We start from the raw sequence: 24201 nt of genomic DNA on the forward strand, positions 1-24201 counted from the left end.
ATGGAGTGCTCCGCGCCGATCTGGAGCCAGGGTGTGAGGGTGAACAGTGCTCCCCACGCTCGTTCCCAGAGCAAAGGGAGGCCCGGAGTGTCAGCGCAGTGGCGGGTGAACTCCGGGAAACGGGAAACTGGCACTGGGATCCTACCCAACAACCGCCTCCGAAGTCCCTCCCGGCTCGCAATGCGCACGCCCCAACCCCGGCTCTGGGCCCACCCCCTCACGCTGCCTCCTCATTGGCTCCTCCCGGCATCGCCGCGCCTACTGGAAGCTCCTCCCAATGCTCACTTCACCTTTCACCTCTTCGGAGCCGCCGGTAAGCTTCAGGCCCCGCCCACCGGGGGGGGTGGAAATGCTCTTCCGTGACCCACAATTATTGGTCACTATTGCCTGTCCATAACAGGAAAAGCGGTTACGGATTGGCTGAGGCGAAGTAGTAGGGCGGAAAAGTGGGTCTAGCTGCCTGCACGCACGCTTGGTGCGTGCGCGGCGACGGCGGCAGGCAGTGGCAGGCAGCGGCAGTCATGGCGGCTCAGTGCGTGAGGCTGGCGCGGCGCAGTCTTCCGGCTTTCGCGTTGTCTCTCAGGTAAGGGGCACTTGGCCTCCCTAAGCTGAGGTGGGAGCGCGACCTCCCGCTCCGATGGGGACCTTCCCTGGCCCCGGGGCCTCCTCCCCGGCCCCGGAGCTGGGCATCTCCGGGCTCACGGTTCCCCGCCGCGGGACGCGGATCGCCCCGCTGGGGCCTGCTCTGCGGCCAGGCTGTCCGTTCGGGGCTCTGGAGAGGCCGAGCATGGCCGCCTGGGCGGGAGGGGTGGAGTGGGCGGGCGCGGTGTCAGGAGAGTACCGCAGCGCGGAGGCGTCTGGCTCGGAAGGTACGGTGGTCCACGTGCGCGTGTGGTCCAGGGCCAGCGGCGACGCCTCGCGCGCTTTCACGACCTCGGCGCTCAGGGGCGCAGAGGCAGCCGCAACTTGTGCGGTTGAAAAAGCGACCAAAGAAGCCCGAGACTTGTCCAAGGTCGCGCGGCGAGGCCGAGCCCGGCTGGGTGTGCCCGAGGCAGGAGCTGTTGTTACTCATTTCTGTGCGGTGGCTCGAGGCCGGGGCCACAGCGGTGATCGGGAAACTTCGTGTCGCAAGGTGCGTGTTGCCCGTTCACGGGCTTTTTCCACTCGGCCTCGAATTCCTTAACTCCACCTTCTCCAGCGTTTGAGGTCAAAACATCAGTCGAGCCTGTGCCGCTGTTGGACGAAGAGTTTGTTGAGACAAGCGCACATTTCGGGCCTGAGGGCCACGAGAGTCAGTGCCCTTTTTTTTCCAAACCTGCTGCTTCTGCTTTTTAAAAGTTCTACCTCAGAAGTTAGTATGGCAAGTACTTGCTGGAGGAGCTGCCTAGAACCAAGTTATTGATTAGAGAAGCCACTGAGGGCCAAAATTGGCCAAAAGCTGGGCAGTGAGATGCGGTTTTTCCCTGAAAGAGAGCAGGTAGGTGAGGTGAAGATCACTTTCAGTCGAGGTGAGTAAGGGGTAAGTGCGAGCTTAATAAATTATATCTTAAAAACATAGGAGCCAAGAGCAGCGACCAACGTGGAATACTTGAGTAAAAAGAATTTGGTAAAGTAGTTGTTGGTTTTGTATTGGAATTAATTGCCAGGAAAGCGACCACCGAGTCAGCATCATTTCTGTCTTTAGAATGGTAGTTTTATGGAAAGATGCTCAACTAGGGAAAGGGAGGAGAGCTGACTGGTAGTCATAGCGCTCAGAGGAGTTACTAGGCTTTCTGAGACTCAGTTTCCCTCTGCAGAACGAGATGGCCCTGGGTGTGGGTCCTGTTGCATTCCTGGCCACACTTTGTGGTGGCTGTGCTTTGGAACGGGGTCAGTGCAGAGGTGACCTGCAGAAAGGCTGGTGGCTGCCACACCCCCAGGCAGAACAGCTGGAGAGGGAGGTGGGCTTCACAACAGTACACTCAGGTTTTATTTAAATTCTTAGTTTTTTAAATTCACAAGAGTAAAAATATAAAATGGTCATCGCTCTCCACCCCCACGGCAAAACTGTAATGGATGGGTCCACTCCACTTCTTTCCACAGATCTACGATAATAATAAGTACACAGGATTTCTAGTTTGTCTTTATAAAAATAAGATCCTGTTTTGTGTATTTTTCTGTAAGTTGCATTTCTTAACAGAACACCCAAAGTGTATCCAATAAATGGCAGTTTAACCCATTTTTAGGAGCTGCATAATATTCCAGATTGTGTTAGCAAGTTTATTCAACCATTTCCTCACTGGCAAATATTGTTTACAACTTGTGGCTCCGCAGTGCTGCAATAAACAACCTTGACTGTAAGTTCTGTGTGCTGGCAGCCTTCCTATTCGTTGAAGCAGTTTTAATCTGGGAAGGAAATTGAATGTAGCTTATTTTCAGATTGGACTGGCCTAATTTAAAAAGAGGTCCTGGCCGGGTGCGGTGGCTCACACCTGTAATCCCAGCACTTTGGAAGGCTGAGGCAGGCAGATCACGAGGTCAGGAGATCGTCGACCATCCTGGCTAACATGGTGAAACCCCGTCTCTACCCAAAAAAAATAACAAAATTAGCCAGGAGTGTTGGTGGACGCCTGTAGTCCCAGCTACTCCCAGTACTGGGGTGAGAGGGGTCTCGGGCTTGTGAACGTGGGGTTGAGGCGGGCAGATCACGAGGGGAGGAGATCGAGACCATCCTGGCTAACACGGTGAAACCCCGTCTCTACTAAAAATACACACACAAAATTAGCCAGGTATGGTGGCGGGCGCCTATAATCCCAGCTACTCCGGAGGAGGCTGAAGGCAGGAGAATGGCGTGAACCTGGAGGCGGAGGCTTGCAGTGAGCCAAGATGGTCGCCACTGCACTCCAGCTGGGCAAGAGAGCCAGACTCCATCTCAAAAAAAAAAAAAAAAAAAAAGAAGAAGTTCTCTGGTCCTGGTGAAAAATCTAGGTTTTAAGACTTTATTTTATCATTCGTTAATGGCTTTGTGACCTGGGCTTATCACTTGGTCTTGGTCTAGTTCACCGTACATACCCCATGCTTTCCTGTCTTCATGCCTTTGTCCAAGCAGTTTACTCTTCTTGAAGCTGCATCTATCCCGTCATTCCACCTCTGATCCCTTTTGTGTAACTCTTAGATGGAATTTTCCTCTTGTTCCCCAGGCTGGAGTGCAGTGGCGAGATCTCGGCTTACCGCAACCTCCGCCTCCCGGGTTCAAGCGATTCTCCTACCTCAGCCTCCCAAGTAGCTGGGATTACAGGCATGCACCACCACGCCCGGCTAATTTTGTATTTTTAGTAGAGAACGGGGTTTCTCCATGTTGGTCAGGCTGGTCTCGAACTCCTGACCTCAGGTGATCCACCTGCTTTGGCCTCCCAAAGTGCTGGGATTACAGGTGTGAGCCACCAAGCCTGTTTTAATCACTTTTAAATCCCAAATTACAGTTCTTTGTGTTTAGATACCTTTTTTTTTTTTTTTTTTTGGCAAGATCTCTGCTGGGTCTATCTTTGTTATCAGGATCAGCAATAGGCCGGCCTCACTCTAGTAGTAGCTATTCCATAAGTAGGTGGTTAGGTCTGGGCAGACTGTCTCAGTCACCTTAGAATGGAAAGAGAAGGAGGTTAGTACTGTTGTGTACCAAGTACTGTAACTTGGCACATTGACCTGTAAGTTTAGGCATGTACTACAGAAGATCTTATAAAAATAAAAAAGACAGGCACAGTGGCTCACGCCTGTAATCCCAGCACTCTGGGAGACTGAGGGGGGAGGATCACTTGAGCCCAGGAGTTCGGGTTTACAGTGAGTTATGATTGTACCACCGTACTCTAGCTTGGGTGACAGTGAGACCCTGTCTCTAAAACTACATAAGAGAGGCCAGGCGTGGGGGCTCACGCCTGTAATCCTAGCACTTTGGGAGGACAAGGCGGACAGATCACTTAAGGTCAGGAGTACAAGACCAGCCTGGCCAACAAAGTGAAACCCCATCTCTACTAAAAATACAAAAAATTAGCTGGGTGTGGTGACGAGCGACTGTAGTCCTAGTTACTCAGGCGGTTGAGGTGGGAGTATCCCTTGAACCCAGGAGACGGAGGTTGCAGTCTGGATGACAGAGCAAGACTCTCTCAAAAAATATATAGAGAGAGAGAGAGAGACAGCAACCCTGTCTTTAAAAAAAATATATATATATATGTTTCTCTTAGATCTAATAAAGGCACACTGTATATGACTTATAGCTTTTATATTTACTGCTTACTAGTATAGCTTCTATATGTCAAGTACAGGGTGCCTTTATTAGATCTAAGAGAAATGTTTTCTCCCAAAGTAATAGTAAATAGTTTGAAGCTATTTTAAGTTTCTAAAATCATACATCTGACTTTAACAAACACAAAAACAAAGTCTTCGTTTCTCATGAGTGGACTTCCCTGTAGGCCATCTCCCCGCTTGTTGTGCACAGCCACGAAACAAAAGAACAGTGGCCAGAACCTGGAAGAGGACATGGGTCAGAGTGAACAGAAAGCAGATCCTCCTGCTACAGAGAAGACCCTCCTGGAAGAGAAGGTTAAGTTAGAGGAACAGCTGAAGGAGACTGTGGTAAGGACTGTCAGGCTCCTGTGGGAGTGGGCTCGGCTGAACTGTTTCTCTCCTGGGCCACATAAAGGTTCCAGGCTTCATTGGTGACAGACTAAAGCCAGAGTTAAGCCGTTGTCCACGGCCTGCAGTGGGCCCAGGTGGCAAGTTACTGCCAAAGCAAAGACTAGAACCCAAATCCTATGTGGCTGTGGTTCTGGCAAGAGAATGGTCTTTACATGCTGTTATTTGTCATTGAATTAAAACTTAAAATCATCTTTACAAATGAGGAATGCTCAGTATGGTTGTTTAGGTTGGGACTTAGGAGAGGAAGATTTCAAGTATAGGAGTTGGGAGCTGGAGTATGGTTTTATGTCCTGCTCTCACAGACAGGTAGGAGGTTTGTGAACTAGGAACATGAATTATTACTCCATGTGAAAACACATGGGTGGCACAAATCAAGTTCTTTAAGGATTTGAGAATGATGACAAACCCTGAGTGCTGGCACCATTCCAAACCTGTTACATATGTTAATCCTGGCTGCCAGGTGTGGAGCCAGGGCTTGAACCAGGACCATCTGGACTTGGAGCTCTTACTCCTTGCCACTGCACAGTGATTACCTGAAGACTGAAAATGGATGCAGTGTAGAGGCCCCCACAGAGCAATTTAGTAAATGTTAAAAAGAGAAAAGCTAGCTGGGCGCAGTGGCTTACCCCTCTGATAGCACTTTGGAAGGTTGAGGCAAGAGGATTGCTTGAGCCCAGGTGTTCAAGACCAGCCTGGGCAACATAGTGAGACTCCATCTCTAAAAAAAATAAAAATTAGCTGGGCGTGGTAGTGCACTCCTGTAGTCCCAGCAACCCAGGTGGCTGAGGTGGGAGACTTGCTTGAGCCCAGGAGGTTGAGGCTACAGTGAGCCGAGATTACACCACTTCACTCCAGCCTGGGCAATAGCGCAATATTCTGTCTCAAAAAAAAAAAAAAAAAAAGAGAAAAGCTCATATGAGTGAGCTTACAGAAAGGTGGTGAGACATGAGGAATATACTAGAACTCAGATGATGATTACACAAGGAGTGTTTGAACTGAGCCACCTCTGGGTAACACTGAACATAGCAAAAGATCGTGAGTGCAGCTTTGATTAAGCTTTCGTTAAGCTACCCTCCTTAGTCATATTTCAAAGGCAGTGATATTACTTCTGTTTTGACTTGCAGTTAGTTACACAGCCATTTTGCGATCGAGCTCGCTTTCCTATGACTTTGTTCCATATTAATATAAATCTCCCATCCGGGCGTGGTGGCTCACACCTGTAATCCCAGCACTTTGGGAGGCTGAGGCGGGCAGATCAAAAGGTCAGGAGATGAAGACCATCCTGGCTAACACGGCGAAACCCCATCTCTACTAAAAATACAAAAAATTAGCCGGGCATGGTGGCGGGCACCTGTAGTCCCAACTACTTGGGAGGCTGAGGCAGGAGAATGGCATGAACCTGGGAAGCGGAGCTTGCAGTGAGCCAAGATCGCACCACTGCACTCCAACCTGGGCGACAGAGCAAGACTCCGGCTCAAAAAAAAATATATTAAAATACATATATATGTAAATATATATATAAATTTCCCTTCTTTTTTTATTTTAGGAAAAATATAAACGAGCTTTGGCAGATACTGAGAACTTGCGGCAGAGGAGCCAGAAATTGGTGGAGGAGGCAAAATTATATGGTACTTTCAACATAACATGGTGTTGATTCTGAAAAGAAGATAATGGGGTGGGGAAGGGGAAGGCCATGCACATGGAAGTGTCAGAGAGCAAGCCTGAGGGGCGGGGGGCCTAGCAGTTATTTCCCCTGCATTTTTTTTTATGATGGCCCAACAGCAAAGGTGTCTGGAGGAGCAGAAATAAGTAGCTGAGACTAGCATGAAGAATTGTAAATAGGTGTGTCCTGCCCCACACAGAGACCTCGGTGGGAACCTGCAGCAGGTCAGCCTCTGATGCCCATCCCCTTAGCCCTCCGGAAGTAACATTGGCATCACTTCAGAACTCCCAGCGTGCTATATGCATTGCCACCTTTGGATGTTTTTGTCACTGTTCTTCCCATTTTTATAGTTGAGATCATTGCGGTTTAGTCACCTGCCACACAGCACAAAGCTGGTACATAACCCAGGCTCCCAACTCCACAGGCTGGTGTTTGAGTGCTGGCTGTGGGTCTCTGGGTGACTGACTGGGTATTAGGGATGCGGAACCTAAGGCTCAATGGAGGGTAAATGGCTTGCCCCGGGTCAGACAGGGTGAGAGGCTATGTGGAAACTAAGAACCAGAGTCTGTGCCGCATTCACAGAGATTGAGGCACTCCTTGAAAGACTTTCTTCCTGGATGCTGTGGCCTGTTTCTTGGTATTCTGCCTCTTTGTGGTAATGTGCTTTGTTGGTTCTTACCCTTTCTGACCTGTAAATGTCTGGGCTCTTGGGACTCAGTACCAGGCCTAGGTTCTCTCCCCTTGCTGTGCTCCCTGGGTGACTTACACGCTCTTACAGGCTTAATGGCATCCACACACAAGTCTCAGCTTCAAACTCAGATCTTCTGAGTTCCAGTCCTCTATATCTTACTGCTTACTTGACATCTGGGCTTGGATGTCTCAAGGGTATTTTCCCCCCTACTGCACTCCTTTCTTCACATTTTAGTAAATTCTCAATTTAGTAAATTCTGGGTCTCATCCCACAAATAGCTTTTGAGGATTTTGTGTTGTTGAAGTTACTGAGCTATTGGAATTCTGAGGCAACTGATTTGACAAGTTATTAAATAGCCTCCACATCAGGTCAGCAGTGCTCAGGTTGGAATTGCGCTGTGCAGTTGGTATGGAGTGCAAATGATCTTCTTTAACTTCATCCAGGCATTCAAGCCTTCTGCAAGGACTTGTTGGAGGTGGCAGACGTTCTGGAGAAGGCAACACAGTGTGTTCCTAAAGAAGAAATTAAAGACGATAACCCTCACCTGAAGAACCTCTACGAGGGGCTGGTCATGACTGAACTCCAGATCCAGAAGGTGTTCACAAAGCATGGCTTGCTGAAGTTGAACCCTGTCGGAGCCAAGTTCGACCCTTATGAACATGAGGCCTTGTTCCACACGCCCGTTGAGGGGAAGGAGCCGGGCACAGTGGCCCTAGTTAGCAAAGTGGGGTACAAGCTGCATGGGCGCACTCTGAGACCCGCCCTGGTGGGGGTGGTGAAGGAAGCTTAGCTGCTGTTGATGGGGTGGGTGTTTTTAAACTCACTTGCTGTAACTCTTAAGGCTGGTTCATTGTTTCTCATCTTTTGAGTACATGTGACCTTTTCCCAAACCTTGTTGGAAACCTTAAGCAACCAGTGGCTAAACAGAAAATGAAGCGGGTTGCATAACTGCGTTAATGAACTGTAATTCGGGAGTCTATTCCCTTTTAGTGCCACGCGTTGAATAGTTCCACATACTTAGAAGAGCTCAGCGGGGCTCTGCCAGGTCTCCTGAGCATCCTGAGTAATGTGTCTGCTCAGACTCTGCTGACACCAAAGTATTTTAAACAAATAAAAGGTCTTGGGGAATTCTGTTTGGCTACCTGGACGCACCAGTCTGCACCGTGTGTCCCTGCAGCTCACTGCGGCGCATGAGTGACTGGCATATTTAGCCCATCACAGTTCATTCGCTGAAGGAAAGGCAAGAGTTGAAACATTTTCCATAAAAAAAAAATGATCTTTGTGAAGAACACAGTGAGTTCGTTTGTCATCAGTCAACAGCGGCTGAAACTGACCACTGAGAAATGGGCGTGGGCACTGACAATTCTCAGCACCATTATTTGGCCAGGAATTGAGCTTGGCTTGGCAAAGGTCCTTTTACCCTGTTCTGTTCATCTAAATGCAGACATATTTAAATCATATTCAACTAGTTACTAACGACCTCAAGGTGTATTCCCTGGCAAAATGGACTCTCTCAAAATAGGACTGCACGCTTGGTATACTTTGAATGTTAATGTTTAATTTAAAAATTTTATTTAAGAGGATTAAAGCCCTAATGTTTATTTTCCTACTTTCTGATAATTTTGTGTCCTCTCGTGGAGATCCTTGCCACTGAGGCAAGCATGGCTTAGCCTTCCCATTCTCTGCTCCAGCCCTGAAGCTGTCAGCTTGACATGTGCGTGCGTGCACTCACGTACACATGCACACGCTTCTGCACGGAAAGGGAGAGCCATACTCGCCTAGTGCAGCTGCAGCCTGTCATGGCAAGAATAGGAAACACCCAGGAGCCACAGCAAGGGCACAGGACTTGCAAAATCGTCTTGCCAAAGGACCTGTGTTCCTCATTTACATGGTCATCTAGGGCTTAGAAAAAGGCTGAATGATTGGAGTCTCTTATGAAAAAGAAAAGAACCTTTCGCTGCCTTTGCTTCTAGAATTGAAGATACTGGTGAAAGCCATTTGCTGCCTAGAAAAGATGGGGCACAGTTTATTTCACTTCTAATTTTAAAAGATGCAGGTAATGGTCCCATAATACTTCAACCTGGGATACCATTCCCAACATATTCCACCTTTAAGATGCTCAGCCAGGAGTGCTTCAAGAGACACTCCTGGCCGGGCGCGGTGGCTCAAGCCTGTAATCCCAGCACTTTGGGAGCCTTTTTTTGCGCGAGGCCGAGACGGGCGGATCACCGAGGTTCAGGAGATCGAGACCATCCTGGCTAACACGGTGAAACCCCGTCTCTTACTAAAAAAATACAAAAAAGCCTAGCCGGCGCGATGGTGGCGGGCCGGCCTGTAGTCCCAGGCTACTTCCGGGGGTGAGGCTGAGCAGGAGAATTGGCCGTAAACCCCGGCTGGCGGAGGCTTTTGCAGTGAGGCTGCAGATCCGGCCACTGCCACTCCCCCCCCCCCGGGTGACAGAGCCCAAGACTCCGTCTCAAAAAAAAAAAAAAAAAAGACAAAGCAACTTTAATCTTCTGGAGGAAAAACTGGTTTGATACAAAGTAGCAAACTTTGAAGTATGTCGTGACAATCTGTATGTGTGTGTGAACTGTGGCTCACCCCTAGCTCTGTGTGGCTCAGAGAAGACATCTGACTTCAGAACCAGAGGTAAGAACCAAGCTGTGACGCTCTTGTTCTCAACGTGTTTAATATGGAAAAAGGTCATCAAAACGGTGGGCAGGCTGCTGTTTTAATACATTCTTGGGATGTGGCCATTCAGACGGCGTTATTTAAAATAGGTGAGTTATCCAACTTTTTTGACTCAAAGATAGTTTGCTTAAATTTTTTTTTGAGATGGAGTCTCGCTCTGTCACCAGGCTGTAGTGGTGCGATCTCAGCTCACTGCAACCTCTGCCTCCTGGGTTCAAGCAATTCTCCTACCTCAGCCTCCCAAGTAGCTTGGACTACAGGCGTGCACCACCACACCCAGCTAATTTTTGTATTTTTAGTAGAGACAGGATTTCACCATGTTGGCCAGGATGGTCTTGATCTCTTCACCTTGTGATCAGCCCGCCTCAGCCTCCCAAAGTGCTGGGATTACAGGTGTGAGCCACTGCGCCTGGCCTAGATTTTAACAAGACCTAATTCCATGGGATTATGGTGGCTCATTTACCATGAGAATTAAAATATAAAAATGTGGAGGCTCTGAGCTGCCGACAGAGCTAAGGACTACCATGATGGGAACAGTCGATGGGCTAAGAGGCAGCCAATCACAACATTACCATTCCCTTGTGACAAAGGGTTGTTACTTTAACATAAATTAATTATACATTCATTATGGTGTTTTAAAACAGTCAAGCCTAAATAAATTCTTCATACCATCAAAAAGATACACATACTAAAACCTGCTAAAGCACAGTTTTCATTTGACAGCTCTTGGCCTGGGCCATACACATTAACAGGGATCTTCTGCTTCTTCAAGCTTAATATAATACGTCTGGCAATCATTTTATATAAAAATAAGATTAAATTTAAAACCTCACCAAACTAGGATCCTGGCGTTGTAGAAAATCAGGGAGACACCAGAATAGCTAAAACCCATGGTTCTCAAGCAAGCTTCCATCCAGTCACCTGGAGGGCTTGTGAAAACAGCTTGCTGCACCCCGCCACACACCACTTTGATGCATGAGGCCAGGTGGGGCCTGTGCATCTGCATTCTAACAGGTTCCTAGGGGATGCTGCTGCTGGGCCAGGAACCCCACTTTGAGGACCACTGGGGCTAAGACAACTGTAAAAACTTAGCACCATCTCCATCACTGTTCAGTGGTAGCATCAGCTTTCTGTCATCAGCATTTATTCTGCAGGGGACAATGTGGAGCTGGCCCTCATGATACCACTGCTCAGTACTTTATTGTCAAAAGAGAAGTTCTGGGCTTAGCTAAAAGAGCACTTCTCTGTCAGCATGCAGTATAGTTTACAACTAAAGCCATATACAATATATTTGAAATGTTTTATTTAATGCTGAAAATTTTACCCTAAGGGACAGAAGGATGTGTAAAAAGAAAGGAAAAGGCACAGTAATTAAGTCATCCTTAGAAATGATGAGGTTTTCTTTCTTTCAAATAACTTCACTTTAATGTAACTTCAAGCCCAAACATTCTGGGAGGTAAACAGTCTCTTGGTACCTATGGGGCCCGAGAGGCAAGTCAACCTCCTTGAAGAATGGAGCGCTGGAGTCTGAGCACTCCACAGACTCTTTTTAAAGCAGGGTCTTGGACCGGAGAACCCTGAGCAGCTGGAAGACAAAAGACTTCCTCAAGTTTCAGGAGGAAGGTACCGTGGACATCCTTGAAAGAGGGTCCCAGAGAAAAACTTGTAGGCAGGGCTGTGAAGAAGCCATTTCTGAGTCTGATTCAAGACAGTGAACAGGGAGCAGCTCGAGGCTCAGGGACACCACCCGGGCTCCCTCGTGCTCAGCCAGAACCACCGCCAACCAACCAGTCAGACGGCTCTCGCCTGGCTAGTCTGAGGCCTCAGCTGTCACGGGCCTGGCGACACTCTTAAAGATGCCTAGCCAGGCGGACATGCTCACATTTTCAGTGGAAAGGTACTTGCAACTGAAGAAAATCCTGAGGAAGCTGACGCCAGAATTCAGAACTCTTAGCCTTGAACTTTATACAATGGGTTCTTCCAAGTGAAATGCACTGCACATCTAACAGCAGCACCGAGCAGCCCCAGGAAATGGGTTGAGAGGGCCTGGCGGGCCACACGTGTCCTACGTCCCTCCCACTAACGTGCTTTCCCATTCGTGGGGACGTGGCCACTATGGGAGCCTGCCCAAGGGGCACGGCTCTACCCAAAGTGAACCAGCAGGCTCTGGCCGTATTCAAATGAGGCGCAGGGTCAGCTTTGGGGTTTGGGAACTGCAGGCTGAAACTGCTGCCGCTAGTAAAATGGAAGGTCATCTGGTTGCTGTGTTCAACAGATTCCTCTTCAGTTCCCAACAAAATGCCAGCCTATTGTCCTCTGGCCTGATTTTCCTCATCTGCTACAAGGCGGAGGAGTCTGGGCCCAAGCTGCCCCCATGTAAAGTGCCGCGTGCCCGGGGCTGCGCTGGGGTCAGCTGTGGGCAGCGTGGGCTCAGAAAAGGGGAGCCTGCAGGCAGCCCCGCCTGAGAAGAGCTTGCATCACCAGAAAATAGCTGGTGGCTTGTCGGTCCAGCAGGAAAACACTGCTCCTGTCACCCACAATAGCTTTTGTACCAAAGGGAAGAACAGTCAAAAGGAAATTATCCAATCTAACAATAAGCTCCGAACTGAACAGGTAAAGGCAGAGCATCATCTCAGTGTACGACTTGCAGAACTAAGTTAAAATAGACACATTTGCCTCCCCCATGATCCAAGATAAGATTGTTACTATTGCTTCTTTCAGAGGACCATGAAAAGAATTTGTCTTAAAAAAAAGGAACTCCATTTGTTTAAAAAAGAGCAACAATGGGGAAGTGGCTCCCCTCCACCAAGTCATTGTGGCTGGCGCGCCGTCTGAGCATCACTCTGGCTTTCACAGCGTCTCAGCTTCAAGACGCGTCCCTGGAGATCCAGCCGCTTTCTGTGAGGAAATTCAAAATCCTTTTCTTTAGGACTTTGTCCAGGTAGCTAGGAAGGCGGCTTTTCGAGGGGATTCCTTGCCGCTTCTGGAGGTGGTCTTTAATTATAATAGTCTTCACAGTCACGTAGCGGGCTGGACTCAAGTTTAAAGAGCTGCAGAGCACCTTCTCGCGATCCGACAGGAGCTCGAAGCCCGGAAGGTTCTCAATGGCGGCGAACTCGCCGTCTTTACCGTCCTCCTTTCCCCGTTTGGAGCCCGCTAGGTTTTTGTTCTCCTTCCTCTTCTCCCGTTTATGCCGCGCTGCCTCGTACTCTGCCGACTCTTCCATCTTGGTGATCCCGTTTCGCCGGTACCGCTGCAGTTCTCGGATCTTGGCCCGGAGCATTTTTTCTTTGTGCATGTTTTCAAAAAGGTCATCAAACTCCTTGCATGACATGAACTGGTACAGCGGCCTCAGCTTCAGGCGCAGCTCCTTCTCCTCCTTGGTGATCTTGCGCTTCAGCGCCTTTTCCTTCTCCTTCTTGTCCTTCCCCAGGAAGGCTGGCACTAGATTGTAGTCTCGGGCGATGTTCTTCCGCCGCTGTCTCTCTTTCAGCTTCCGCACGTACATGTCCACGTGGGCGCGCTTCAGCTCGATCTCCACGTCGTCGTCGTCATAGTTCACAGAGAGCCCGCTAATGAGCGTCTCGGCATCCTGGTCGTACTCGATCTCGTAGTCGTCCCGCAGCGGCATGTAGCCCAGCTGCTGCTGCTCCGCCACGGAGATGTCCAGTGGAGGCAGCGGGGTGGTGAGGCTGGGTGAGAGGGGGCCTCCGCTGGGACAGGTGTGGTCTGTCACACGGTTGGGGATGGTGTCAGGGATGCAGGCCTTCCCCAGGTTCCCGTGGATATACATGCTCACGTAATGCTCCATCACCTCTTGGGGAGTCCGGGAAGCACCGACGTGTGCAGCCATATCTTCCTGCGATGACAAAGGGCAGAGGTTACTTCCAGCGCCAGGGTGTCAGATTTAGGTTCTGCACAGATTCTCTTCACGTTTTTACAAAGGCTGACCTATAGTACTTCCTACAGCACCGTTACCCACCCTCCCCAAAGGCATTCGGTCACACACTCTCTCACGAGCCGGGCTCAGGGAAGAGATGACAATGTTGGAAGCAACACACGTTTCTATACATGAGGAAGTGAAGACCCAGAGAAGCATAAGCTGGCACAAGGTCTTGGGGTGAGCTGGTGGCAGAGCTGAGGCCAGAACCCCTGGCTGAGGTCTGGACTTTGTTCTCGTTCCCCACCTGGGACCAGAGGAGAACACCTGGTACTGCCATTTCGCACCGCCATAAACCCTGCACTCAGGAGCTGTCGATCTGAATGTCCCAGGACACAGCTGGGCAGGCCAGGGAATGCTGAACTCGCCTCATTCAGACTAGAAAACGGGCTTGTCCCAGGGTGTGAGGCCAGGCCAAGTCCACGGCACTGCAGGAGGGGACCCAGTTCTACCATGTTGCCGCCTCCTGGAATAGAAAGGGCCAGGACACTTCTGTGACACTTGTCCTGGCCGCACACCCATCCTGGCCTTCATGCCCGGGGGGGCTGGCATGGCCCTTTCCTAGGCAGTGACTGTGGATGATGGGCCTGTGGCTCTTCAAGGGAGCAGGCCTTCATTTCTAGCACCTTCCACGGTTAGCAGCTGGCTGGGAGTCTGCCACCGGCTGAAAGCATTCATCATTCCTACAAGAGGGTAACCCATAAATATAAGGTTTAATGGGAGGAAACTGTATAACTCCCTCAATCTTTTCCTTCTGCCGAGAGGCCTCTTCCTCAAAGTCAACCGCTAAAGCCACTTCAGAAAGTAACTGCCCAAAATGCGCACTCATTCCCTGGCCACCGCCTCTCAGCCACCCAGCCCCCACCTGCCTCTGCCCGCCTGGGTGTGGAACGAGCGCTGCAGCGCTGCCTGCAGCACAGCCAGAGGCCCAGCTGGAACCGGAGGGACCCACGCCCCACCAGGCTGATGACTATGAGCTGGAGTCAGGGAAAGAAGTGCTCTGGGCTCCAGGAACGGACCCCACAGCTGGGGCTTCCTCTGGCACAGGTGCCTGGAGCCGAGGTGCTGGGACCCTCCCCCTCCCCCGCCACCTTGGGGCCAGGAATGCCCAGGAGTGGCAATTACAGAAGGCAATGCCAAAACTCAACTGTGGGGCCTCTTTGAGACTCATAAAGTAAAAATATTTGAGCTAAATGTTGATTGTGGTCTTAGAGAGCACTGCCTGCTTCTTTTAGAAACATCACTGTTTGCAGCAAATCTGTTCATTTTCTTTCCCCAGGAGGCATTTGGCCTAAAACAAAACACAAAACCAAGTCACAACTATCTCCAGCACCTGCTGCCACTCTGTGTGACCCAGGCTGGTCACTGCCCATCTCTGAGCTCCAGGTGTGTCACTGCCAGAAGAGGAGACATGTGCAGCCCCACGCACCTCACATGGGTGAGAAAAGGCTTCAGGGCCAGAGTGGGCCCCACGTGGCGAGCACGAGTCCCCTCTCATGGAGCAGCCGGGGCAGACGCCACCGGGAGCTCATGCTCTTCCCCCACAACCTTGGGGCCAGGGAGCCCCAGGACCCGCAGTGGCCTCTGAAACAGGTAACTATCAGCCATGTCTACCTAATGGAAAAACAGTCCCTAATGCCCGCCCTTTAGGAAGGAAAGGGTCTTGTTGGGTGGAAACCCTGGGTGAACATCCTGGGGTGCCTGTAGGGTGGGAATTTCCATCCCAACACCTCATGTCTGTGCTTCCACCCCCCAGGCAGGCAGTAAGGGCAGAGCCGAGCTTGACCTGTGCAGCTTCTCCAGCCCTCGGCACCAGCTTCTGTCCAAGGCTGCGGAGGGACTGCTGCGTACACAGCCAAGTCAAGACGCCAGTTTCCAGGAGGCTCCGATGGCTGCTGCACTAGGTTCCCAGGCACGTGAGGCTGGGTGTCCCCTTGCCCCAGAGGCTTTGTGGTGCCGGGCTGCTTACCCAAGGTCACAAGGTGAGCCAGTGGGGCCCCCTGGCATTGGCCCTGGTCTCTCCAGCCAGTGAGACTAGCAGGGAAGAGGCCTGCAGACTTCTTACTTGCAGAGATGTTTGTAAAATATCTTACTTACTTGGCAAATTTTCAAGTTAGCAACACTAGGTCAGCCTCCAAAATCCTTCAGAAATCTGGAAGTCTGGGAGCAAGAACCCGTCAGCGTCAGCCGGACTCCTAAGTGTGCCCCGCGGGGTCTACAGCTGTCCCTGGCTCCTGCCTCACACCTCTCAGGAGCTTCCCAGCACCCAGCCAGACATTGCAGGCCTGGCAGCGCCCACCCTGCTGGAGGTGCCCTATGCTCCTTGTGCCCAGACTTAGGGCCGGGGCCCACCTGGTAGGGCGGTGAGGAGGCAGGTGCGGCCACAGTGTGTGCTCCGTCTCGGCAGCTTTCCCCAGCACTGGATGCTGTCAGCTTCCCTCCCACAACTTCCCTTTATCCCTCAAGACCAGGCTGCCAGGTCCAGAAAGCCTTCAGTGACCCCAGGGCCAGGCTCAACTGTTCCATCACTTGCGGTCCCTCTCAGCTTGTTTCCTGACCTGCCATCCCTCCTTTTGCAGGTTTTACCAATACAATTTAAAACAACAGCAGATAAGTACGTCTATGCCCATCATCCCACTCAGTCCTTGTGTTTCCCACAGAGGAGGAGTGTTGTTACTGCCCTACAGTTTTCAGATAAGGAAAGTAAACCTGAGGGTGAGCCCCCGCCAAGGGCACGAGGCCAGTGAACACTGAGCCACTTCAACACCAGGCAATGTGGCTGGGAGCATACACTCGTCACCACACGCCTCCCACCATCCTGCGATGCAGCGCACACCACAGGGGGCTCCTAGCCGCTTCCTGATGTTGTGGTAAGAGGCAGAGCAAAGCCGGACCACTGGGCTTCTGCTCTTCCTTCTGGAACAAGCATGTTGGAGAGGTGCCACAGCTCCGGCTGACCCTGCCCCCGTGATGTGCAGTGAAGCTCAGGCCTTTGCACCCGGGGTCGTGCCTGAGGCTGCCAGCCCTGCAGGCTCCAGAGCATCTCCCGTCCCAGGCGATGCTGTGAAGCCCTGTGGCCCTGCTGTCCCTCAGTGGCCCCACTGCTGTCCTTTCCTCACCCCTATCTGGTCTTGGTCTGTGAAGGACGAGGCAGAGGACAGCTCATCCCAGCCCCAGGCTGGGCTTCCCCTGGTGGTTTGGGGCCAGGCGTCGTCTCCAAAGGGAGGCGCAGCTCCAGCTCCTTTTGCTCCACATGAAGAAGGCTCAAAAACCCAGGAAGGCTCAGTTACCCGGGGAGCTGGGTGTGGCGGAGGGCGCCCCACCAGGGAAGGGCGTTCTGTGGGCACAGCTCTTAAGGAGCAGCTGGGTACACTGGTGGCCCCTGCAGGGCCAGGAGGAAATAGAATCCGTGGGACAGGGGACTGAACCATGTCCTAAAGGACAGGAGGGAACAGAGCAAGGTAAGAAACACACCAGCCACAGGCTGCAGGTGGCAGCGCGGGAGGGCTACAAGCCGAGCCCATGCATGCATTTCCCATCTGCACAGGTCAGAGAGCCCTGACATGTCACCTGCCTGGCCATTCCACAGAAGCGTGCAGACATGGGAGGGCCCCACCAGCCACCCGGGCCATCAGCCCCTCTTAGGAGCTCCAAGCCCCACCTCCATGCCCCATGGGCTCCAGGCTGACTAGGCTGTCCTTATCACCTTCCACAGCAAAGTCACTCCAGCACCTCCAGTCTCAGCTCAGCCTCAGACACTGGGCCGACAACTAGGGCCACCTGCAGCTGGTGGCAGGACAAAGCGGCCGGGCAAAGGTAGGCGTGGATGCCAGTAGCCCTCAGGGCTGGCACACCAACTCAGTCACAGCCATGCGGTGGCCCCTAGCTCTTCCCTCTTCTAGCCTTGTCTGTCACCTTTAGAGAGATGACTTGAGGACACCGGGTCACCCTGTCTCTTCCCCTTCCCTCCTCCCTGCTCCAGCAGCTCAACTGTCAGCACAAGCATCCCTCTGATGCTGGAGGCGGGGGACTCACTGACTTTGCAGCCTGTGCTTCCAGGTGTCAGACCTTTTGGAGACCCCACTGTCCCTGGCCACTGCCCCCAGCCTGTTCCAGTAGAAAGCCCTGTAAGCCTCAGTTCTAGGTCTCTCTGAACTCAGAGACCTCAGTGACTTAGAGTTGTCTTTGGCCCTCAAGGTGACTGACACCTTCAGGTCAGATAAGGCTACCTGTGACAGAGATTTCGAAAGTGGCATTCCTCACTGTGGAAAACAGCAGGGTGGTTCCTCAAAAATCACACACAAGGCCAGGCGTGGGGGCTTAGCCTAACCCCAGCACTTTGGGGACTGAGGCAGGAAGATCACTTGAGCCCAGAAGTTCATGACCAGCCTGAAAAACACGGCAAGACCCTGTCTCTACAAATAATTTAAAAATTAGGCGGGTGTGGTGATACATGACTGTAGTCCCAGCTACTTGAGAGGCTGAGGTAGGAGGATCGCTTGAGCCCAGGAGATGGAGGCTGCAGTTAGCCATGATTGTGCCACTGCGCTCCAGCCTGGGTGATAGAGCGAAACCCTAAAAAAAAAAAAAATTACACACAGAACCTAATCTAGCAATTCCACTTTTATTTACCCAGAAGAACTGAGAGCAGGATCTTGAAGAGATCCCTGAACACCATGTTCATAGCAGCCTTACTCACATTCGCCAAGAGGTGGAGGCAACCAAATGTCCATCACAGATATGTAGATAAACACAATATGCCACAGAGATGACAATGGATTGTTCAGCCATGAGAGCAAGGCCATGCCGACACATGCCACAACACAGATGATCCCTGAGGACATGATGCAAAGTGAAATATGCCAGTCGGAAAAGGACACATCCTGCAGGACCCACTTATATGAGGTCCCTAGCGCCACAGACAGGAAGTAGAATGGGGGTGCCAGGGACTGGGGAAGGGGGAGGGGGAGTGAGTGTTGAATGGGGACAGAGTTTTAGTCTGGCAAGATGAGAAAGTTCTGGAGGTGGCTGGTGGTGATGGCTGCACAACACTGTGAGTGGACTTAATGCTTCCAGACCTGGACACTTAAAAAGGGTTAAAATGGCCAGGCGCAGTGGCTCAAGCCTGTAATCCCAGCACTTTGGGAGGCCGAGACGGGCGGATCACGAGGTCAGGAGATCGAGACCATCCTGGCTAACACGGTGAAACGCCGTCTCTACTAAAAAATACAAAAAAAACTAGCCGGGCGAGGTGGCGGGCGCCTGTAGTCCCAGCTACTCGGGAGGCTGAGGCAGGAGAATGGCGTAAACCTGGGAGACGGAGCTTGCAGTGAGCCGAGATCCGGCCACCGCACTCCAGCCTAGGCGACAGAGCGAGACTCTGTCTCAAAAAAAAAAAAAAAAGAAGGGGGTTAAAATGGTAAATTTTATGTTACACATATTGTACCACAATAAAAATCAATCTACTTTTAAATAATTTTGAAGTTTTATAAAGTGACACGTCTTACCACTCTACCCCAATGGTTCTTAAAGTGAGGTCCCACAGCGGCTGCATCAGCAGCACCTAGGAAGTTGTTAGAAATGCAGATTCTAAGCCCCACCCCTGACTCAGCAGCTTGGGAGGTGGGGGTGACTCATGTGAGCCAGGCCTCCTGGGTGTCCCGCTGCGGGCTGGAGTTGGAGACCCCCTCTGCGCGCCCTGCCCCTCCCAGCCACTCTCCCATCTGGGCTCTCCCTCCCGCTCCCGCCATCCTTAATGGCGATCCCTGGAACCCCAGCAGGATGCTCAGGCTGGGGCTGACGCACAGTGGAGCCTTCTGCCCTGTAGGGGAAGATAAGGTCCCCCTTCCCATGGTTCCCAACCGTGCCTCACAGCTCCCTGGGGCTCTTTCCATCCATCCAAATTTCTAGACCTCGGCCTCAGGTGACAATCCCGCAGATCTAGGGGGATCCCTGGGAATCCTAGTGGATCCTGCAGCATGGCTGGTGAACAATGAAACGGATGGTTCTAGGCATGCAGTCAGAAGCCTTGGGTTGAAATTCCATGTTCCCACATCACCCACAGTTGTTTCCTCATTTGTAAAAGCGGGGAGCACCTGTCTCGGGGATTAGGGGACAGGGAGATGGTGAGGGGTGCGTGTCAAAGCACCTGCTCAGGCCTGGCACTGGCAAGCAGCCACTGGGTGATCACAGAGCCTGAGCCAGCTTCAAACCCCAGTAACGCTTTTGCACCCGGCACCCAGGGCTTTCACCAGCTTCCTCCATCACCCCAAGCTGGCTTTTGCCTGGCCCTGAATACACCAGACTCTTACAAAACCCTTCCTTCCTCCACACTCTCCTCTAACTGCACAGCCATCTTATGTTCTTCCCTCCGCAGGACATCCTGAGGCCCACTTGCCCACACGGCACTGGCCAGGTGAGGCAGCCGTCTTCCTCCTAGCCTGTTCTCACCACAGGGGCTGGTCTGTACCAGGCCCTGAGGCAGTGCTAACTGAATGAATGAGTGAGAGAATGAATGCACGTACAAGGCAGTGATCATCGATGTGTCTGGCCTTCTCCCGCCTCCTGGGTGTCCATCACCATCTCAAAGGGTGCAGCTCTACTCAGGACACCCCATCTAGCTCCAGGAAGGAGCCTGAGTGTTGACGTGTGTGCACAAGGCCTTCCATGGTTCACAGAGAACTTCACACGCTCATCTCATTCAAAACCACAAGGGCCAGCTTGAACCCCACTTCACCACCAAAGCTCTCCTGACCACCACCTGCAGAGGTGCACTGGCCCTCCTCAAGCTCCTCAGTGTCAGTCCAATTTCTTTGGCAACCAATCAACAGCTCCGGCTCCTCTGCCATAGCTGCGACTTGCCCTCAGCTGTCACCTGTGTTTGTGTCTGTGTTCCTGTGCTCCAGCAGAGCCTGCATCCTCTAACTCTTGGAATCCTGCACAGAACCCATCACAAACCGGCCATCTAGAGACGCCAAACCCCGCTGATCTGACTCTGGGTCACTGCTTGCCAACTCTTTCCCATTGTCGCCAAGGTCCTTTAACCTGTTCTCTCTGCCCCTCGCTATGAAACACACACACCAGCACACAGGTTGTCCCTAGGCCCCCAGGTGTCACTGTAAACCCTGCTCGGCTACATCCCGTCCCCTTCAGGCCCCATCCCCCAGCCCTGGTACAAAGTGTGACCACAAAGCTGCCAGGTTTGGCCACAACCCACCCTCTCCCATGAATCCCACATGTAGTAGTACAACCCCCAGGCCAGGTGTCACCATTTGCCATCTGAAAGTAGAACTCAACAGGTTTCATCTGTCTTCACATCACTGTCCCCAGCCCCCACACCATCTCCTTTCACACTCACAGTCGCAGCCCAGGAGCCCAGGAGCCCAGGCCCTGCCCCCACACTAATCTCCAGCGAATCAGGTCAAGCCCTTCCACTCCATCCACTCCTGTGGTGGCACCGACGGCCTCCCAGCCTGTGACCCACATTGCTTAATGCTCTCACCCATGGGTTAGGGCCCGGGCTTTAAATTCACACAGGCCTGCGTTCATTCCTGGCTCTATCACATGAATGCCATGGAATCCCTGACAAGGCGCTTAGTTTCTTAGAGCTGCTGTTCTTCAACTGTAAGAATAAGAACCCAACCCCCAGGGCTGCTAGGAAGATCCCACAAGACATATGGGAAGAGCCTGGCCCAGAGCAGACAGAGGCAGTGGGACACGCCAGCTCTGTGCACATAGCTGGATACATGCTCAGAAGAGCACCGCCCATCTCAGAGCCGCAGAACAGCCTCAGAGGAAGAAAAATAAAGTCCCAGGGGTTAGCGCAACGAGGTTCTGCCAGGGAGATGGCAGCATGACTGAATACTGGTACCTCACCACTCCGGGGAGGGGCGGGGTCACGGGCCAGCGCACCCCCTGCGCCCTGGCTGCAATGCAGGCTCTCAGGCCTCGCCGTGACCTGGCGCTGGTGCAGTGGGAGAACGCCCTGACCGCAGCCTGGCCAGGCCCCCTGTGCACCAAGCCCAAGCCCAAGCCCCATGCCCTTCCTCTCCTGGCTCTGTCTCCTCTAACAGCTGAGTCAGAATCTGCATTTTCACCAGCTCCCCAGGTGGTCTGTGTGCACACTAGTTGGAAAGTATTGTTTTAGAAGAGAGGCCTCTCCACTTCTAGCCTGGTTTCTTCCAAAACCACATACATGTTTTTGTTCCCCAGGTATTGTGTTCTGTGTATTTTCCACAGTGCCGCAGGGAAGGCAGTGCAGACAGTGTAGTTAAGAGTACAGGCTCTGAAGTCAAACTGGTCCATCCAAAGCCAACTGCCAAGGGCTGTCGGGAAAATGTCCCGAGATATGCACAGATATGCCGGCAAGGCTCTGCGCCTCCCTAGCTGCTAACAGAGAGAGATAACTGCTGGGATGGTGAAGAGAAGAGCCCTTTGAGTCACTGATATGTAAGTGGAAAGATCAATCCCGGGCCATGATTTTGGGGGAGAGCACCCTAGGTAGAAGAACTATAAAACGATCAGATGAGATCTGAGGTAACAGATGAGATCTCATTGCTCAACAGCTCTAAGGCCGCCTTAACTGAAGTAAAAGCCACCGAGGCCGGTGTGAGGCGCTCTGTGCTTCCAAAGCTCGCTCTGGTTATGGTGTGCGCAATGGGGGAATGGGGTGCAGGGGGAGTAACGAACAAGGAGGTTCCCAAAGTGGTCAAGGCAAGAAGTCAACATCAGCCGGGACTACGGCTGTAAGAAGTGGTTTGTTCTGGATGTACTGCGAGGAGATAGCTGATAAACTGGACCAGGAACTTAGTGCAACAAGGAACTAAGGAGTAAGTCGAGAGGGCACTGAGAGGCAGATAGGACAGGGAGGTGGCTGGACATGGAGGGCTGTTGCTAGGGAGGAGCTCTGGGCCCAGCACCAAGTCAGTACCACACTTTAAGCTCCCTGAATGGAGGGATAAAGGCGTCTCTTTCCTTCAGAGTCCTCCGCCACTGTAGAATGTGCACGGAACACAAGCTCAGTGCATATCCACAAACAGCATGGATGGACAAGACCGGACAGAGTTTCTGAAAAATGGCGATCCCAATGCTGGTGGCCATCAGGTAAGGATTTGTAAAGGACCATCTTCTCTAAGGAGCTGGGAGGAGAATCAAGATTCCAGGGCTTGACAATGGGTATATGAGGCGGTCCTGAGGCTCCTTCAGGAAAGGAAAGCAAAAGGCAATCAAAGCAGCCCAGGCAGGACTGCTGGAGACGTGGCAGCAGAGAGATGCTGTTCCGAGAAGCAGGCACCTGGTGTAGCAGGGGAAGACTCTGCAAAGCTAAGGGCGCTGGGGTGTCGCACTCCCCTGCTTCTCAGGGTGCCTGGGGATGGCCACATGTCTTTGGTGGTTATGAGTGGGAATACGGCTGGAGATTTTCTCCTTTCTAATACGGATGCATGCTTCCAGAGTGAAAGGAGAGCTGAGAAACCGCCCAGAGAGAACAACCATGTTCCTCTCTCAAGGACAGAACCTAGCACACGATGTTGCTAGCGTAAGTGGATCCAGTCCAGCTCTCACCGCTCCCCACACAGAGCTGTCTGTACAAAAACCTCAAACGTAAAGAGAGCAAAACCCAAGCCCCAGGCCTCCCAAACCAGGCCTCTTTGTTCATTCTTTACTGACCACTCGCACAATGTCGTGGGTTGTGGAGACCCAAGCAATAAACCAGGCGCGCTACCCACAAAGAATCTGTGCACTGGCAGACCACACAGGGCACATGCATACAATGACAGAAAGCAAACGGGGCCGCCCCAGAGACCCCGAGACAAGCCGCAGGGCGCCCACCGTTCTCCCTCCCTGGTGCTCCCACCGCTTTCTGTCGAGTCTGCGGGCCTGCCTGACTCCACGAACTCAGGTAAGGCACCGCGTCTTGCCCAACGTCGGCACTCGGCAAACGCCTGTGAAGGCGTCCCTGAAGGTGAGGGAAATGGCTCTGCTGTCAGAAACCAGCGTTCAAAGCCCCACTTGGCCCCGTCTCGGCTATGTGACCTTGGGCGCGTCACAGCCTCTCTGAGCATAGGTTCCGACAGGTGCCCGACTATAAACTGGCAGCGTCGCCTTCCCCACCTCCGGGGCCTTCCGGGGTGCCGAGCGGAGCGAGCAGGTCCAGTGCTGACAGCGCGCCCGATTACAGGAGAGGCGCGGGCCTTCCTGCGCCCTAGCCGGGACCCGGCCCCTGTCGCGCCGCTCACCCAGTTTCCGAAGCCGAACTGCTCGATGGCGTCCAGCAGCAGCTGCTCCTCGCGACTGGTCCAGCCGCCCTCGGCCTCGGGCCCCCAGAGCGTGAAGCGCCCGCCGTCCACCAGCTGGTAGCCGTGGTAGCGGCGGTGGTGGCCGATCTCGGCGCCGGCCGAAAAGCACTCGGGGCACAGCTCGATGTCCTGGCACTCGGTGCAGCGGAAGCGCAGCGGGCTCACCTCGGCCAGGCAGTACACGCAGTACTTCTTCCCCAGCTCCGCCATCTTCCCCCGCTCGCCGCCCGCCGCCCGGCCCGCCGCAGCC

At 52.4% G+C, this 24201-nt stretch overlaps 2 protein-coding genes across 3 annotated transcripts; one reads left to right on the top strand and one right to left on the bottom strand.

Moving 5' to 3' along the window:
• Positions 1-338: 338 nt before the first annotated feature.
• GRPEL1 (GrpE like 1, mitochondrial) lies at positions 339-8634 on the top strand. Its single transcript, XM_017853394.1, has 4 exons — positions 339-583; positions 4446-4608; positions 6218-6299; positions 7469-8634. Exons 1-4 carry the CDS (start codon positions 522-524, stop codon positions 7813-7815), a joined length of 654 nt encoding a protein of 217 aa, XP_017708883.1. The 5' UTR covers positions 339-521; the 3' UTR covers positions 7816-8634.
• A 1063-nt stretch (positions 8635-9697) lies between these two features.
• On the bottom strand, positions 9698-24195 carry TADA2B (transcriptional adaptor 2B). Of its 2 annotated transcripts, none has more exons than XM_017853397.1 (2): positions 24117-24195; positions 9698-13575 (listed from the first exon to the last, which is right to left on the bottom strand). In XM_017853397.1, exons 1-2 carry the CDS (start codon positions 24159-24161, stop codon positions 12583-12585), a joined length of 1038 nt encoding a protein of 345 aa, XP_017708886.1. In that variant the 5' UTR covers positions 24162-24195; the 3' UTR covers positions 9698-12582. The 2 variants fall into 2 exon arrangements, with proteins under 2 accessions (XP_017708886.1, XP_017708885.1); XM_017853396.1 differs by having other exon boundaries at positions 23892-24195.
• Positions 24196-24201: the final 6 nt, after the last annotated feature.

Source organism: Rhinopithecus bieti, unplaced genomic scaffold (assembly GCF_001698545.2).
Source record: "Rhinopithecus bieti isolate Rb0 unplaced genomic scaffold, ASM169854v2 scaffold_35903, whole genome shotgun sequence".
NCBI classification, from domain to species: Eukaryota; Metazoa; Chordata; class Mammalia; order Primates; family Cercopithecidae; genus Rhinopithecus; species Rhinopithecus bieti.